Source organism: Mustelus asterias, chromosome 10 (genome assembly GCF_964213995.1).
Source record: "Mustelus asterias chromosome 10, sMusAst1.hap1.1, whole genome shotgun sequence".
NCBI classification, from domain to species: domain Eukaryota; kingdom Metazoa; phylum Chordata; class Chondrichthyes; order Carcharhiniformes; family Triakidae; genus Mustelus; species Mustelus asterias.
The window spans coordinates 10,228,557-10,245,213 of NC_135810.1; the positions used below are offsets into that span (position 1 = coordinate 10,228,557).

Genomic DNA, 16,657 nt, shown 5'->3' on the forward strand with positions numbered 1-16,657 from the left:
AATGGGCCGAATGACCTCCTTCTGCACTGCAGGGTTTCTCTGATTAACATCCTTTAAAATGTATCTGGATGAGTGATAACATTCAAGGCTATGGGCCAAGTGCTGGCAAGTGGGATTAGGTGGGCAGGTCAGGGCATTTCATGCGCCAGTGCAGACTCGATGGGCTGAAGGGCCTCTTCTGCACTGTAGCATTCTGTGATTCTGTGAATCCTTGTTGGAATGGAAACACACTTGTAAAAAATTCTCTCAAACAGTGTTGGAACTCTTGCCTCTCTCCATCCATTAAACTACTACTGTTCTGACCTTTGTTCAGATAATTAAAGTCCCCTTTCATAACATTCAATAATTCTTGTGCTTCTCTGTAATTCCTTCTAAATTTAGTCCTCGACATGTTTCCTATTAGTTGGTGGCCTACATGCAACAGTAAGCAATGTAATTGCAACTTTTTTGTTCCTGAGCTCCAGGCAAATTGAATCTGTTCTTTACCCCTCCGAGACATTCTCTCTCTCTCCAGCAATGTTCTCCTTGATCAATGCTGCCACTCCTCCTCCATTCTCATCATTCCTGAAAATCATGTCATCAGGAATCTTTAACATCTAGTCCTGCCCTTCCTTGCGCCCTGTCCGTATTGTAGCCACAACATCAAGGCCAGGGTTTCCTGTTCCCACCAGTCCTGCCCAAAGTCAATGGACATTTAGGTGCCTCTCAGAATTTTCCATCCCGCCGACTCGTGTTGGGTCTAGCCTGAAAATCTGAGCCCATATTTCCTCATGGCTGTCTATGCCTGTAACTGACCAATCTAATTGACCACACTCCGTGCATTCATATCCATGCACATTAACCTTGTCTTTGACTTTATTACTTTCTCCCTTACCCTGAACCCACCTAATAATTTATTATATCCTAGTGCTATCCATCTCTCTCAGTATTCTGTGCACCATGGTATTCCTCACTAGTATTACCTCCTGATTCCCACACCATTGCCAAGTTAGTTCAAACCCTTCCCAATAGCAGTAGCAAATTGCCTGCAAGATAATTGGTCCCCTTGCTATTTGGGTCTCAGATTTAGACAAAATGGCACTCGAGCCCCAATTTGGGAAGTCCTGCCGCCCACACCCCTCCCCCACACACACACACTCACATGCACACAGACACGCACACACACACACATACGCCTGGCACCCACCATTTTCTCCAAGATGGCGAATGGGGCGGGTTTGTATTTGCATCTCTGTGGTTCATGAAGGCAACTATACATGTAACATGCCTTCAAACAAATGCAATTTTTGCTGAAACATGACTTGGGCTTTAGACATTTCAGCAAAAGGTCTAAAGCTGCCAGGAGTCTTTTGGAGTGGTAAGGGACCCTTTGGGAAAGGTACAAGTGCCCCTTTGGGAGAAATAAGTTGCCCTTTGGGATTGTTAAAAATAGACAAGAGAATAAGTCCATTGGGAATGTCAAGCTCTCAATACATTTAAAACCTCAAACCCTGTAAGATATCAGCCTACTGTCGCTGTTTGCAATTTCACTTGCCTGTTGACACAAGTTATCGTTATAGGATTGGTGCTGCATGACTAATTCCACAACCTATCATGAAAACACTGGGGCGCCTGTAACTTCACAGTTTGATTGACAGCCCCAAGTGGTTAGAAAGTCTTTGGTATGGGGCAATGAATACAAATATTTGTTTTCGTAAGGGATTAAGTACACACATGTTTGTTTTCATAAAGAGTTCAGTGGTTCAGGGAATTTAAATGTATCCAACTAAATTGACACTAGTGTCAGGGGGGTTAGCAAGATAAGTATGTGAGGTTACGGGAATAGGGCCTGGGTGGAATTGTGGTCGGTGCAGACTTGATGGGCTGAATGGCCTCCTTCTGTACTGTAGGGATTCTATGATTCTATGATCCAGATAGATTTGTGAATTTTGACTTCCAGGAGCCAGCTGGAAAGCTGCCCTAGGTGTGCATGTGAACTGGTGCTGGGGTGTTGGAACGTGTGTGTCGGAAGAAGATAATAGCCAGCAGCAATAGCATTCCATAAAAAAATCTTTGCAGGGGCATCTCCATCTCTCGCTTTGACTTTCGAAGTCAGCCAAGTCAGCAAAGACTGCGGCTGAAAGAGAAACAGGGAAACTTCTCTGCCAAACTGTAGAACACCGGAATCTCCAAATTGACCATTCACATGTTGAAATCAGTGTTACTGGAATATTGAATCACAATGGTTACAATGCTCAATCAATTACTCCTCACAGGTCAAAGACTGTTTTGTATACCTTTCTAACTGACTTACTTTGGAGACAATTCTCATTTCTAATCTGTATGAATGTATATGCATATGTTTTATCATTTTCTTGCCTTTAGTAGTTAATAAACTCATTACGTCTTTAACACCATAAAGCCTGGTTAAATTGGCTCCTTTTAAGATATAAATATTGGGACTGGGAAAGGTATCTGTGAAGGGAGGGATCCTTTTTAGGTTAAATCTTGTTGAGACCAGAAGAGGGGGTTGAATAAAGGAAGGAAGGCAGTTCATCCCTCTTTAACCAGCGCAGAACAATTTGAAGGTATCTTAGATGGATAATAATACATTGAGAGATTTTGCCATGTTAACAAACTTGGGGAATCTCACCTGAGGACCAGTTGTAACAATAGTGAAGTCATCATTAGACACTTACAACTTTATTTCATTTAATCACAACATGGCTCCTGAGGTCTGCCCATGGTGGATACTGGGTGAATTGGCATGGAGCGTGTAAAGGTAATTATTGGTGGATAAGGTTCATGGGTTGGCATGAGTTGGCACTAAATTAACATGGCATTTAAAGGACAATGGAGATGAGTGGGGGAATCATGGGTTGACATTAGTTATGATGTGGAGATGCCGGCATTGGACTGGGGTAAACACATTAAGAGTTTTAACAACACCAGGTTAAAGTCCAACAGGTTTATTTGCGAGCAAATGCCATTAGCTTTCGGAGCGCTGCTCCTTCGTCAGATAGAGTGGATATCTGCTCTCTCAGACGGCCTAAACCGGGATCTTGGGTTCATGTCACACTATCAGTAATCCCCACAGCTTGCCTCCTGGACTTGCAGAATCTCACTGGCTGTCCTGTCTGGAGACAATACACATCTCTTTAACCTGTGCCTAATGCTCCCTCCACTCACATTGTCTATATCTTTAAGACCTGGTTGGCTGTAGAGATTCGCATTCTAATCAGTATTCTGTAACTTGATTTTGTGTCTCTGTATGCCCTGTTTGAGAGCAGATATCCACTCCATCTGACGAAGGAGCAGCGCTCCGAAAGCTAATGGCATTTGCTACCAAATAAACCTGTTGGACTTTAACCTGGTGTTGTTAAAACTCTTATTGACATTAGTTGACATTGAGTTGGTGTGGCAGTTACAAAGCGTCATGGGGATGAGTAGGAAGTCATAGCTTGGCATGGAAGGTATGAAGGGCAATTGGGAATGGGTAGGGTAATGAGATGACATAGGTTGGCACAGATGGAGCATGGGGATTGTGTGGAGGATGAGGGGGTGAGAAATGATGGCTTGTGGGCTGTTTTGAGGGTTTTTTTGTGTTTTTTTTCACAGCTGGAATGAAGTCCGAGAGCATCTCGGCAAGCCTTTGAAACAGCCCACCTTGGCACCCAGCAGCACCTCCGCACTGTTTCCAGGGGCAACGAATCCCTCCCCTCCTCCACCCCTCTCCCTCCCGTCTGTCCCAGCTAAAATCTGTCCATTTATACACCTTCTATCAGGTCAGGTTCAAGGAGTCAGGAATTTTCCCAATTTAGGAGCAAACATTTGGGCCAAAGATATAGAGATTTTCAGCCAGTTAGTCTTTGCTGGATCTGAACTCAAAAACACAAGTTGGGACATTAGTCAGCTGTGGGTCATCACCCACCCAATGGAAGGATCAGGAATCTGAAAAAATCAGGAAGAAGCCCAGCCATGATTCAAAATGTTGGAGAGATCTAAGGAGGGAAGTCCAGAGGTATGGGTTCAGGTAGCTGAAGAAATTGGCCTGTTGGAGTGATGAAAATCTGGGCTCTGCAAGAGATTAGAATTAGCGGAGTGCAGAGATTTCAGTGGGTTGGAGAGCTGCAGGAAGTTACAGAGATAGGGCGGGGTGAAACCCCAGAGGGATTGAAAACCAAAATGAGAATTTTTAAATCGAGTCATTGTTAGACCGGAAGTGTACCCTGGAGTATTTGTCTGCTCCACATACACCTGTCCTGGAAATTCACATGACAGAGATTCTAAGAGCCTCTGTAGACGGCCGGGCTGCTGGTCTTGAGACCTGTGCACCAGACTGATGCTGAAGCTTCCTTAGCAAACAGCAAAGCAACCAATGTCTGTTCACAAGAAAGCATTCGGAAAAAAAAAGTCTTTGTGAACCACCACACACAGAACTCCTGCCCAAAACTACAGCAACTTTGCCCATTAGAAGCAGGCTGATTCCTTCAGGAAAACAGCAGTGAATAGAGAATAGCAGCATAACACAAACGATGTGCCTAAAATCAATCCCAGTCACTTATGGGATTGTGTTCTCCAGATGTGATTGATGGATGAATTCCCCAATTATCTTTATTCTGGGCAGGAAAAGTGCTGTCTCTATACTCGGTCCTCTTCAAATGCTCTACTCCCTTTCTTGCAACACTTTCAAGTTCTGGATGCCCACGTTCGGGGTAAGTGAATAACTGGGCATTATAGAGGCATCGGGCAACACTTCAGGGCAGATTGCTTCAGTTTGCAGTAGAAATATCAGCAGAAAATGTAATGGCTTTATGGATGGATTGAGATCCCATCCTTTCCCACTCAAACACCTGCTGAAAATCAGATGTCAGACTGCGAAAGATCCAAGCCTCATTTGATTGTCAAATGTACAGGCCCTCTCACAGAGAAACATTCATCAACAAATTCAGATTTTCCAGCATATTTTCAGATTACCTGCAGTGATTTTCACAAGGAATAAGGAAGCAAATGACTTCTCCCGATGTAGCATTTGGAAGCTCCGTTCGGGAGCAAAGGACTTTGTGGCACTGAAAATCATTTGGTTTCAGAACATCAGAACATAAGAACTAGGAGCAGGAGTAGGACATCTGGCCCCTCGAGCCTGCTCCACCATTCAATAAGATCATGGCTGATCTTTCCATGGACTCAGCTCCACTTACCCGCCCATGCACGATAACCCTTAACTCCTTTATTGTTCAAAGATCTATCTATCCTTGCCTTAAAAATATTCAATGAGGTAGCTTCAACTGCTTCACTGGGCAGGAATTCCACAGATTCACAACCCTTTAGGTGAAGAAGTTCCTCCTCAACCCAGTCCTAAATCTGCTCCCCCTTATTTTGAGACCATGCCCCCTAGTACTAGTTTCACCTGCCAGTGAAAACAGCTTACCTGCTTCTATCTTACCTATTCCCTTCATAATCTTATATGTTTCTATAAGATCTCCCCTCATTCTTCTGAATTCCAATGAGTATAGCCCGAGTCTACTCTCTCCTCATAAGCCAACCCTCTCAACTTTGGAATCAACCTCGTGAGTCTCCTCTGCACCCCCTCCGGTGCCAGTATACCCTTTCTCAAGTAAGGAGACCAAAACTGTACACAGTACTCCAGATGTGGCCTCACCAGCATATTAGACAGCTGCAACATAACCTCGCTGTTTTTAAACTCCATCCCTCGAGCAATGAAGGACAAAATTCCATTTGCCTTCTTAATTACCCGCTGCACTGCAAACCAACTCCTTGTGATTCTTGCACAAGGACACCCAGGTCCCTCTGCACAGCGGCATGCTGCAATCTTTTACCATTTAAATAATAGTCCATTTTGCTGTTATTCCTACCAAAATGGATGACTTCACATTTACCAACATTATACTCCATCTGCTAGACCCTTGCCCTTAGACTATCTATATCCCTTTGCAGACTTTCAGCACATTTTGCTCTGCCACTCATCTTAGTGTCATCTGTGAATTTTGACACACTACACTTGGGTCCCCAACTTCAAATCATCTCTGTAAATCGTAAACAATTGCGGTCCCAACACTGATCCCTGAGGCACACCATTAGACACTGAGCGCCAACCAGAACAACTCCCATTTACCCCCACTCTTTGCTTTCTGTTAGTTAACCAATCCTCTATCCATGCTAATACATTACCCGTAACACCATGCACCTTTATCTTATGTAGCAGTCTTTGGTGCGGCACCTTGTCAAATGCCTTCTGGAAATCCAGATACACCACATCCACAAGTTCCCCACTGTCCACTGCATGTGTAATGTTCTCAAAGAATTCCACCAAATTAGTCAAACATGACCTGCTCATCATGAATCCATGCTGCATCTTACCAATGGGACAAATCATATCCTGATGTCTCACTATTTCTTCCTTGATGATAAATTCAAGCATTTTCCCTACTACAGAAGTTAAGCTAACCAGCCTATAGTTACCTTTTGTCTATCTCCTTTTTAAACAGTAGCATCACATTTGCTGTTTTTCAATCTGCGGGAACCACCCCAGATTCCAGCGAATTTTGGTAAATTACTACTAGTGCATTTGCTATTTCCCCCGCCATCTCTTTTAGTATCCTGGGATGTTTTCATTAAGGCCAGGAGACTTGTCTACCTTTAGCCCCATTAGCTTGCCCACCACTACCCCTTTCGTGATAATGGTAGTTTCTAGGTCCTCACCTGCCATAGCCTTCCTGTCATCAATTTTTGGCATGTTATATGAGTCTTCCACTGTGAAGACCGACACAAAATATCTATTCAATGCCTCAGCCATTTTCTCATTTCCAGTTATTACATCTCTCTTCTCATCCTCTAAAGGACCAATGTTTACTTCAGCCACTCTTTTTCGTTTTATGTATTTGTAGAAACCTTTGCTATCTGTTTTTATATTCTGAACTAGTTTACTCTCATAATCCATCTTACTTTTCTTTATAGCTTTTTTTGTGGCTTCCTGTTAACCTTTAAAGATATCCCAATCCTCTAGTTTCCCACTAATCTTTACCACTTTTGTGTGAATTTTCTTTCAATTTGATACCCTCTTTATTTCCTTAGATATCCATGGCTGATTATCTCTTTTTCTGCAGTCCTTCCTTATCACTGGTATACACCTTTGCTGAGCACTGTGAAAGTCCTCCACTGTTCCTCAATTGTCCCACCATAAAGTTTTTGCTCCCAGTCTACCTTAGCCAACTCCTTCCTCAACCCTTTGTAGTTTCCTTTGTTTAAGCACAAGACACTGGTATTGGATTTTACCTTCTCACGCTCCATCTGTATTTTAAGTTCAACAATACTGTGATCGCTTCTTCCGAGAGGATCCCTAACTGTAAGATCATTAATTATTCCTGTACACATGGCCAGATCTAGGATAGCTTGCTCCCTCGTAGGTTATATTACATACTGTTCAAGGAAGCTATCGTGGATACATTCTATGAACTCGTCCTCAAGGCTAGGATTCAATCCTTTCCTACCCTCATCCCACTGCTTCCCAGAATGGAAAGACAAAGTGCCTCTTTGTCAGGAATCTAAAAAGCCACATAACAGGCCTGAGGAGAGTCCATTTCTGCTACAAAAGTGAATGGTGCCCCTGTTTCCCATCTGAAAAAATTACCATTAGTGTTTTTGGTGTATTTCACGCTCCCAGCTTATGGCCCCAGCTTCTCATCTTTCCCCCGAGTTTCATGTGGTCAGGGAGATGCTCTATGTTCAGCACAGGGTGGAATGGTGGCACAGTGGTTAGCACTGCTGCCTCACAGCGTCAGGGATCTAGGTTCAATTCTGGCCATGGGTGGCTGTCTGTGTGGAGTTTGCACTTTCTCCCCATGTCTGCGTGGGCTTTCTCCAGGTGCTCCAGTTTCCTCCCACAGATGTCCAAAGACGTGCGGGTTAGATGGATTGACCATGCTAAACTGACCCTTAGTGTCAGGGGGATTATCAGGGTAAATGTGTGGGGTTACGGGAATAGGGCCTGGGTGGGATTGTGATCAATACAGACTCCTTCTGTACTGTAGGGATTCTATGATTCTCCACAAGACCCATACTGAAACTCCAGGGGATGTAAAGATCCTACTTCAATTGTACATGTAGGGAATGCAGTTTACTGAAAGCATTCATGAGAAGTTTTCCCTCCTCCCTCTTTGTAAGCATTGTTACACCTCAATCACCTTTTCTCATTTACAATCCGGAATATATTGCAGATATCAGACTGAGTTAGTGTGACTGTCACAACCTATTCAGAATGGAATATACTCTGAGAAGTGTATGCCCTACTCACTTGCCATTTAATGCTGCCACTCCCACTGTGCTTCTAGCAATGGACATACTGGCCACAAAAGTCCACTGGCGCGCTTGTGGATCCCATCTCTCTACTGTGTTTAGGTAACTCCAACCATCGTGGCCACCGACTGCATACATGGGTCCTTCCAGTACAGCAACTCCTGAAAAACATAGAAATCCAAAAGACGTGCTGGTTAGGTGGATTGGCCATGCTAAATTCTCCCTCAGTATACCCAAACCGGTGCCGGAGTGTGGAGACTAGGGGATTTTCACAGTAACTTCATTGCAGCTTTAATGTAAGCCTACTTGTGACTATAAATAAATTTTACTTTAATAACTTGATGATAGAGTGGACAAGAATTATGAATCGTGGAACTCCAGGCTTTGCAACGATGTGGGACAGCCTGGATGTACCAAAGGGACCTCTTTCTGTTTGCAATTATTCATATGTTGGAAGTAATGATTCAGAGAATCGTTCCATCAACTTACTGTTAGAACAAAGCTGTTTCTTACAATGTATGTGCTCCAATTCTGTCTTGCATTATATCAATAATGTTATGTTGCATATGTTATCATTTATCAAGTGGATTTTTAATTTTTTAAAAATCTACCTTTTCATACTTTAATTTGATCTCTACTGCCATGGCATCTGCAAATTGCCACACATCAGGGAAAATCTAAATAATTGCATTGCAGTGGTCATTCCACAGGTAAGACGTTGAATGCGATTTTAAGATGAATTGTTTCTGTTTTGGTTTTAGTTCAGTCTCACCCCCTCACTGGTGAGGATTTTCCAGCTCCCCCACCCTCGCTGTGTATTTTTCAGGAGTGATATAACTTTGTACAGTTTTCCTCCAGTCTTCAAGGTGTTGACTTCTTTATTAAAGTCCAGTTCAATGATCAAAGTGGATCCCCAGCATTTAACTCATGTAAAATTTTTCACTCAAGTGTTGGAGCACCTTCTGTGAACATCAATGGGTTATTTAGTTCATGCCTAATCCCATCCCTATCAGTATCCACACCAACATGCTACCTGGACAGTTGTGAACCATGAAGCCCGCATGACGTTCCTTCCCCGGGTTCTGTGGTTAACTATGGCGTAGTGGCTGAGGTCAATTAATGTGGTACCAACCCAATGTCAATCTAATCCTACTACCAGGAAATGCAAGTGTCACCAAATAGCAGCATTGTGATTCGAAATTCACAGGGGCGAAAATCACGACGTTTGGAGGTGCAAGGAGGAGCGGGAGGCATCAATAATTAAGTTACAACATCAACATTTGATAATATTATTAGGGTTAAAACTAAATCAATCCAGTTGAAAATTGGCATTTCTTTTTAGCAATGCAAACAATTAAAGGAAAGCATATAAGCGATAATCTGCCGAGGTCTGTGATCTCACTGGGTGAAGTTAAAGGTCCACTCAAAATGCAACTGTAGCATTTTTTAAAAATGTTTATACTCCATTCTTGAAGTTATAAAGCCAATGCTCAGAATGGACCGGGTTCCAAAAACCAAATTCAAAATCCAATTGAATCTAATTCATGGTCCCCACAAGGGAGACAATCAAGATCCAAGCTGACAAGATGAGGCACTGCACTCCATCTTTGGCCTGATCTGACACTTAATCTTATCCAAATGGCCGAGAAGCGATGCAAAGCAGTTTCACAACAACTTACACTCATATTGCTTGTTTAATCTAAGAAAATGTCCCAAGGTGTTTCACAAATGACTTGCAAGGAAAATGAAGATTGGGGCTGAAAGGTGGCGATTAGGAGCAGTGATTGAAGGCTTGGTCAAAATGGCTTTGCATTAACGTTAGCTCTGTATGATTGCACATAACTCATATTTAAACTATAAAGCACTGTAGCATTGACACTTTACTCCAGCGTCGAAACATCAGTATTTTCAGAAATCCCAAAGCTTCATTACTGTAATACTTACCTGGTGTCACTGGGAAATGTATTTCACAATTCATTTAAAGTTTTAATTGTTACATTATTAATCAGGTGCAACTCTTCATAGAATCATACAGCGCAGAAGAGGTCCTTCAGCCATCGAGTCCGCACTGACACATTAAAAACACCTGAACTCCCACCTAATCCCACCTGCCAGCACTTGGCCCATAGCCCTGAATGTTATGATGTGCCAAGTGCTCATCCAGATAGTTTTTGAAGGATGTGAGGCTACCTGCCTCAACCATCCCCCCCCCCCCCCCCCCCCCCCCCCCCAGGCAGTGCATTCCAGACCGTCACCACCTTCTGGGTAAAAAGGTTTTCCTCACATCTCCCCATAAACCTCCTGTCCCTCACCTTGAACCTTTGTCTCCTCATGACTGACACTTCAGCAAAGGGGAACAGCTGCTCTTTATCCACTCTTTCCATGTCCCTCATAATCTTGTACACTCCTATCAGATCTTTGCATCTTACCTAATTATCAATTCTTAATGAAACATTGTCTTCAAGTCTTAGAACATTTGTTGCACCTGGCATTGAGTGGACAGAAGTGATAACTTCTTTGAGTTAAAAAGTACACAGTTGTGTAATATATAAAGGACAAATGAGACAGGGTTGTATCAGTTACTCCAGTGACAGCATGTTCCAAATTTAATAAGAAAAATGCCAAAATGAATGCCCTCAATATGGACTTCAATCAAGACATTACAAAGATGATAAATGATACTATTTCCAAAACAAAAGCCTGCAAGGAAAGACTGTGCCATCTAAGGTCAGACTCGCTTTCCCTGTAATTACCAGGCCTGCCTTCAGGGAATCATTCTTACAAAGTGAGCAGGAAAATTCTATTACATTTAATTGGTTTCCAAAGTCTTGAATTATTTACGCTTGGATATTGGAATAGGATTTCTTTTCTTCTTCTTTTTATGACTCCTGTTTGAAAGGGTCGGCAAAATCTCGAGGATCTATGCAGTCCACTTCTGTCACTTAATTTTATATACCCGCATCGCTCTGCGGGTTAATATCCCGTCCACCATTTTGTGGAAGAGCAGGTATGGTCAAGTGTGTCTTCATCAGGGAATCTAGGCCGTGACAGCAATTTTACAAGCAATGTTGAAAGCCTGCTATATTCATGTTTGACAACTTGTCACTCCTATACACTTTTATATTTGGTGAAAAACTACATAAAAATGTGGGCATAAATTACATAGATTTGACTGAATAAAATTAAGTTACTAATTTTACAAATGAAACTGGAGCAGAAAGCACAGCAGTATAATCTGCAGCTTTCTCTGGTGATTTTGAAACATGGAAATTGTGGGATTGTCATTAATCATACATCAAATAAATTTAATAGACCAGACTTTGGAGCCTCAGAGGAATTCTCCTCTACAGTTGATGCGGTTACTAACCACCAGTAACTTATCACATGGTTATCAATTTAGTAAGACAATTGCTTAATGGCTACTTTATTGCCAAAGCAAATGCGCACTGAGATGTTTGACAGCCTGTAAATAATGGCTCACAACATCCATCATTTTCCCTTGCTAGTGACTAGTCAGGTTCAGGTTTGAGGCAAAGTCAAATGCACATTTTTACCAATCACCCAAAGATTTCTTGAGATCAACCAACATGATTCCAGGCAGTCCTCGGACATACGATTGTTCATTCAATTGAAGAGACCAAGAGGATCACACTGGCATGAGTTTTAAAATAGTTTTCTTTTACTGAAAAGAACTTTAAAAAATTAACATGACAGAAGCAGAAAGTGAACTTGGATATTGGCTTCTCAACTGAACTTGAATGCACTGAACCGAACTGACACACTCCAAAATATATTTCAACCCTTATCACATTCTTGGAAGTGTTTTTCGCATGCTGTCTCTGTCTAGAAAAACAATTGCTGTAGCTGCTGAGAAGCTATTGTTTGCCTGCATTGTGTATCCTTCAGGAATGCAGTCAATTTTTAGATAACCCAGCATGCCTCCTGATTCTACATGGAGTCAAACTAGCTACAATTGGTCAGCTTACCAGAGTGAGTTAACCCCTACAGTCTAGCATTTGAATGTAATTGTGCAGAGGCAGAAATATCTTAAAACAAAGTCTTTGCATCGACTGAAGCAAACAAGGCTAAAAATATGCAGGATCCCTCAATGATACAATTGGTTCCTGAAAACCACATAGAAAGTCATAACGTTGTAAGTCAGAACTGAATTTTCCATGAGACCAATGTCATAAATCGGGGATTGGCCCATGAACAAAAGGCTTGTTACATATTTTATGGACAGGAGGGTGGAAGGGTTAATTTAAACAGCCCTGCTTTCTCCTCTCACCACCCGTGGTGGCATATTTTCCCCAACTCTTAAATGTGGCATATTCCAATCCTCTATGGATAACTTACATAGCGAGTGCGAGGTAAGGTAAAATATACACGCACACACGAACACACATACTGCAGAGGGGTACCATCTTCCCTTTTACATTCACGCAGTTCAAATAAAGGTAAGGGAAAGCAAGGATGTTCAGGGCCTGACCACAATAAATTTATTTATTTTTATTTTCTTAGTCACAAGTAAGGCTTACATTAACACTGCAATGAAGTTACTGTGAAATTCCCCTAGTTGCCACAGTCCAGCGCCTGTTCGGGTCAATGCACCTAACCAGTACGTCTTTCAGAATGTGGGAGGAAACCGAAGCACCCGGAGGAAACCCACGCAGACACGGGGAGAATGTGCAAACTCCACACAGACAGTCACCCAAGCCGGGAATCGAACCCAGGTCTCTGGCGCTGTGAAGCAGCAGTGCTAACCACCGTGCTACCGTGCTGCCCCACCTAAAATAATGATTATTTAATAATATGGCCCCATAATAAAATATATATTAGAGTTTTACCTGTGCCCAGGGTCCAGAATCAAAACTCTAATGGAATATTTTTTTCAGAGGGGAGGTTGACTGTTGCAGAGTGATCCATCTTTCCAGAAACAAGACTTCCATCAGGGGAGAAGGCAAATAAAGTCGAGTTCATCTTGAAGTCACAAGTTCCAATGTTCCAGGAGTTCACAGTTTTGAGAAGGAACATAGAAAGCATTCTTTCTGGTTGTATTACAGCTTGATATGGGTCCTGCTCTGCTCAAGATCGCAAGGAACTACAAAGGTTGTGAATGTAACCCAATTCTTCATGCAAACCAGCCTCCCATCCATTGACTCTGTCTACCCTTCCCACTGCCTCGGCAAAGCAGCCAGCATAATTAAGGACCCCATGCACTCTTGACATTCCCTCTTCCACCTTCATCCGTCGGGAAAAAGATACAGAAGCCTGAGGTCACGTACCAACCAACTCAAGAACAGATTCTTCCCTGCTGCTGTCAGACTTTTGGATGGACTTACCTTGCATTAAGTTGATCTTTCTCTGCACCCGAGCTGTGACTATAGCACTACATTCTACACTCTCTCATTTCCTTCTCTATGAATGGTATGCTTTGTATAGCGTGCAAGAAACAATACTTTTCACTGTATGTTAATACATATGACAATAATAAATCAAATCAAGTCAAAGTTCTTTTTGCTGCCATCTGCTTGATGGTAAGATGTTGGGCAGCACAAGTTGCCGACCTGGATCTATTGTTTCTCTTTGGAGGTCAAACAGTGACGCCAATAAGATCCAAAAGATTTACAATTAAAGGAGTTCAGACAGCTCAAGCCTCAATCATGTGATACTAGATTCAGGTTGTTTAATGAGGTCCTTGGTTGAAAACCATTGTGTGTTGGAACAGGTAATGGTTAGGCCATTAGCAACAGATTGGAGACTAGGGGCCCTATTTTACCATTGCGTCATGCCCGTTTTCTGGCGCGAAAGCATGGTAAAGTCGGGTGTGAGGCCATTAACACAATCCGCGCCCACGTCCGCGCAGATGGCCACTTCACTGAGACCCGGAAATGGCCGCAATCCGATTCGCACCTGAAACGGGTGCAATGGCGATTTAAATGCATTTGCATGCATTTAAATTGAATGAATGAACTGCCCGCCCAACTTTATCAGCATTTTCCCCTTTACCACTGCGTTCGCTGATCCGGAATCGCGCCGAAACGGACCTGCTGAATACAAGTCTGAATCGGGTGCTCCAGCTGCTGAAGAGGTGAGTTCAGAGCTTCCAACGGCTCTCTGACTCAGATCGGTGGTGAGGAGGGAGGAGGAGGCAGCTCAGATCATTCTCTGGTTGGGGAGAGGGGGAAGGGTATGAGGCCAGATCGTTGTCTGTTTGGTGGGCGGGGGGGGGGGGGGAATCGTTGCCTGTTTGTGGGGGGGAGGGCTGATCATTGTCTGGTTGGGGGGGGCAAGGAGGCGGGTAAGATCATTCTCTGGTTGGGGGGGAGGGGAATGAGGCCAGATCGTTGTCTGGTTGGGGGGGGGTGCGGGGGAGGGCCGATTGTTGCCTGGTTGGTGGGGGGAGGGAGGTGGGCCAGATCATTCTCTGGTGAGGGGGGGGGGAGGGAGGAGGAGGCGGGTCAGATGTTCCTCTGGTGCAGGCGGGGGGGGGGGGGGGTGGAGGAGGCGGGGGAGTGAGGCCAGATAATTCTCTTGTGGGGGGGGAGAGTGAAGCCAGATCATTCTCTTTGTGGGGGGGGGGGGGAGTGAGGCCAGATCATTCTTAGAGTGGGGGGAAGTGGGAGTCAGGTAAGATGTATCTCTGGTTGTGGCGGGGGGAGGGCCGATCACTCACTGGTGGGGGGGGGGTGGGGGCAGATGGATCTCTGATGGGGGGGTGGGAAGCAGGGTGAGCGCCCACTGTGCTCTGTGGGCGATCGGTGGGAGGAAGGGGGCAGGGGGTCGTGATCTGTCTGGGTAGTGGCGGGGCGGGGGGGGGGGGGGCGGGTGGTGGCGGTGGATAAGGGGGGCTGTGATGTCTCTGGGGACCATCGCTCCCGCTTTTCGCTCCCGGGCCACTTTCTCCGCGTTCTGCGGCCCAGGAGCGATCTGACACGGGCACGCTTTTTCAAATTTTTTTCTAACTGCGCATGCGCAGTTCAGAGTTCCGAACGTTTCGGGCATGCTAAGCCCCGCCCACAGCGCGAATGGGACCCGCGATTTTTTTTTCAGGCTAAGTACGTATGGGGGCGCCTGAAAGCAGGTTTCCAAGTCGGATCTGAATTGCACCCAGATTCAGCACTTAGAATGAAAATGGTAAAATCAGGCCCGAGGAGTTGTAAACTGCTCCCTTTGTTCATAGCTGGCTGAGGCAAACATCTCACCTGTGGGACCATTGTGTTGGCTTGGCCTGAATGTTCATGTGATACAAGGAGTATTACATTCTGAGAGGTGTGGAATGTTAGCCTTTGTTCGCTTTCAAAAGCTTTCAGAAGCTAGCACGCCATCAGCTGGAGCCGTTGTACCAGCTCAGCAATTGTCCATTTTGAAAAACAGAGAAAAAATAATTTAAAATAGCAGTCTGGCTGAGTATATATATATATATAGAAATAAATATACTTCTTCCCATCTCAACCGGACACTATGTTTACAAAATAAGCCAGAAGTTAATACTCAAAAAAATTATAAAAAAGCAATAAATTTATATTATAATATATAAATTTCAAGAAAAAGTGTGGAAACACAGAGATTCACTATGTGCATCCAAAGAGCAACTGAGCGTCTTCAATGAGAGAGATGGGTAACACAGAACATTGATGTGCACGTGTCAATATTTGAACTTGTTTGCTGGTGTGGAACTCTAAGGCAAAAACCAAAGTTGTAAATTCAAAAGAGGTTGTCAATTTACACATGCCATCAGCACCATTCGCTGTAACCTGAACGTCATAAAGTTGGGGATTCCACATTTAGCCTTTTCTTTTGTTTGTGGCCTGTGAGTCGTGGTTCAGTTGGTAGAACTCTTGCCTTGGAGTCAAGAGGTTGTTGGTTTCAGCCCCATTCCAGGGCTCCAGAGATACCACCTTTCGAAAGTGAAGTGAGATTGTGGCCCTATCAGCCCTCCTGGGTAGATGAAAAAGATCCCCTGGCACTATTTCGAAGAAGAGCAGGGAAATTTTTCCCCCTCACAGAAACAGATCATCTGATTATCACCATATTGCTGTTTGTGGGAAATGTATTTCCCTCATTACAAAAGTGACTACACTAACAAAGTACTTTATTGGCTGGAAAAGCATTATGGAATGTCCAGTGGTTATGAAAAGAGCTCTCTATATATGCAGGTCTTTCATTTTTATTATTTCTTCATCCCCCGAAAGGTGAAGTAATCCTCAATCATTACCCTTTGTAAACTGAAGACATGTATTAAATCATAGAATACAATCCCTACTGTGAAGAAGGAGGCCATTTGGCCCATCAATTCTGCACTGACTCCTCAAGAGAACATCTTACTCAGACCCTATCCCCATAACCCCACATATTTACC

The 16,657-nt window shown here is 43.7% G+C and overlaps 1 protein-coding gene across 1 annotated transcript in view; it reads right to left on the bottom strand.

Annotated features, from left to right (window-relative positions):
- Window positions 1-16,657, bottom strand: part of LOC144499986 (kelch-like protein 1) — a 247,975-nt gene that overhangs the window by 14,030 nt on the left and 217,288 nt on the right. Inside the window, exon 10 of the mRNA XM_078222723.1 lies at window positions 8,294-8,456. Within this exon, the coding sequence (XP_078078849.1) occupies window positions 8,294-8,456 (163 nt within the window). The remainder of the gene's footprint in view (window positions 1-8,293; window positions 8,457-16,657) is intronic.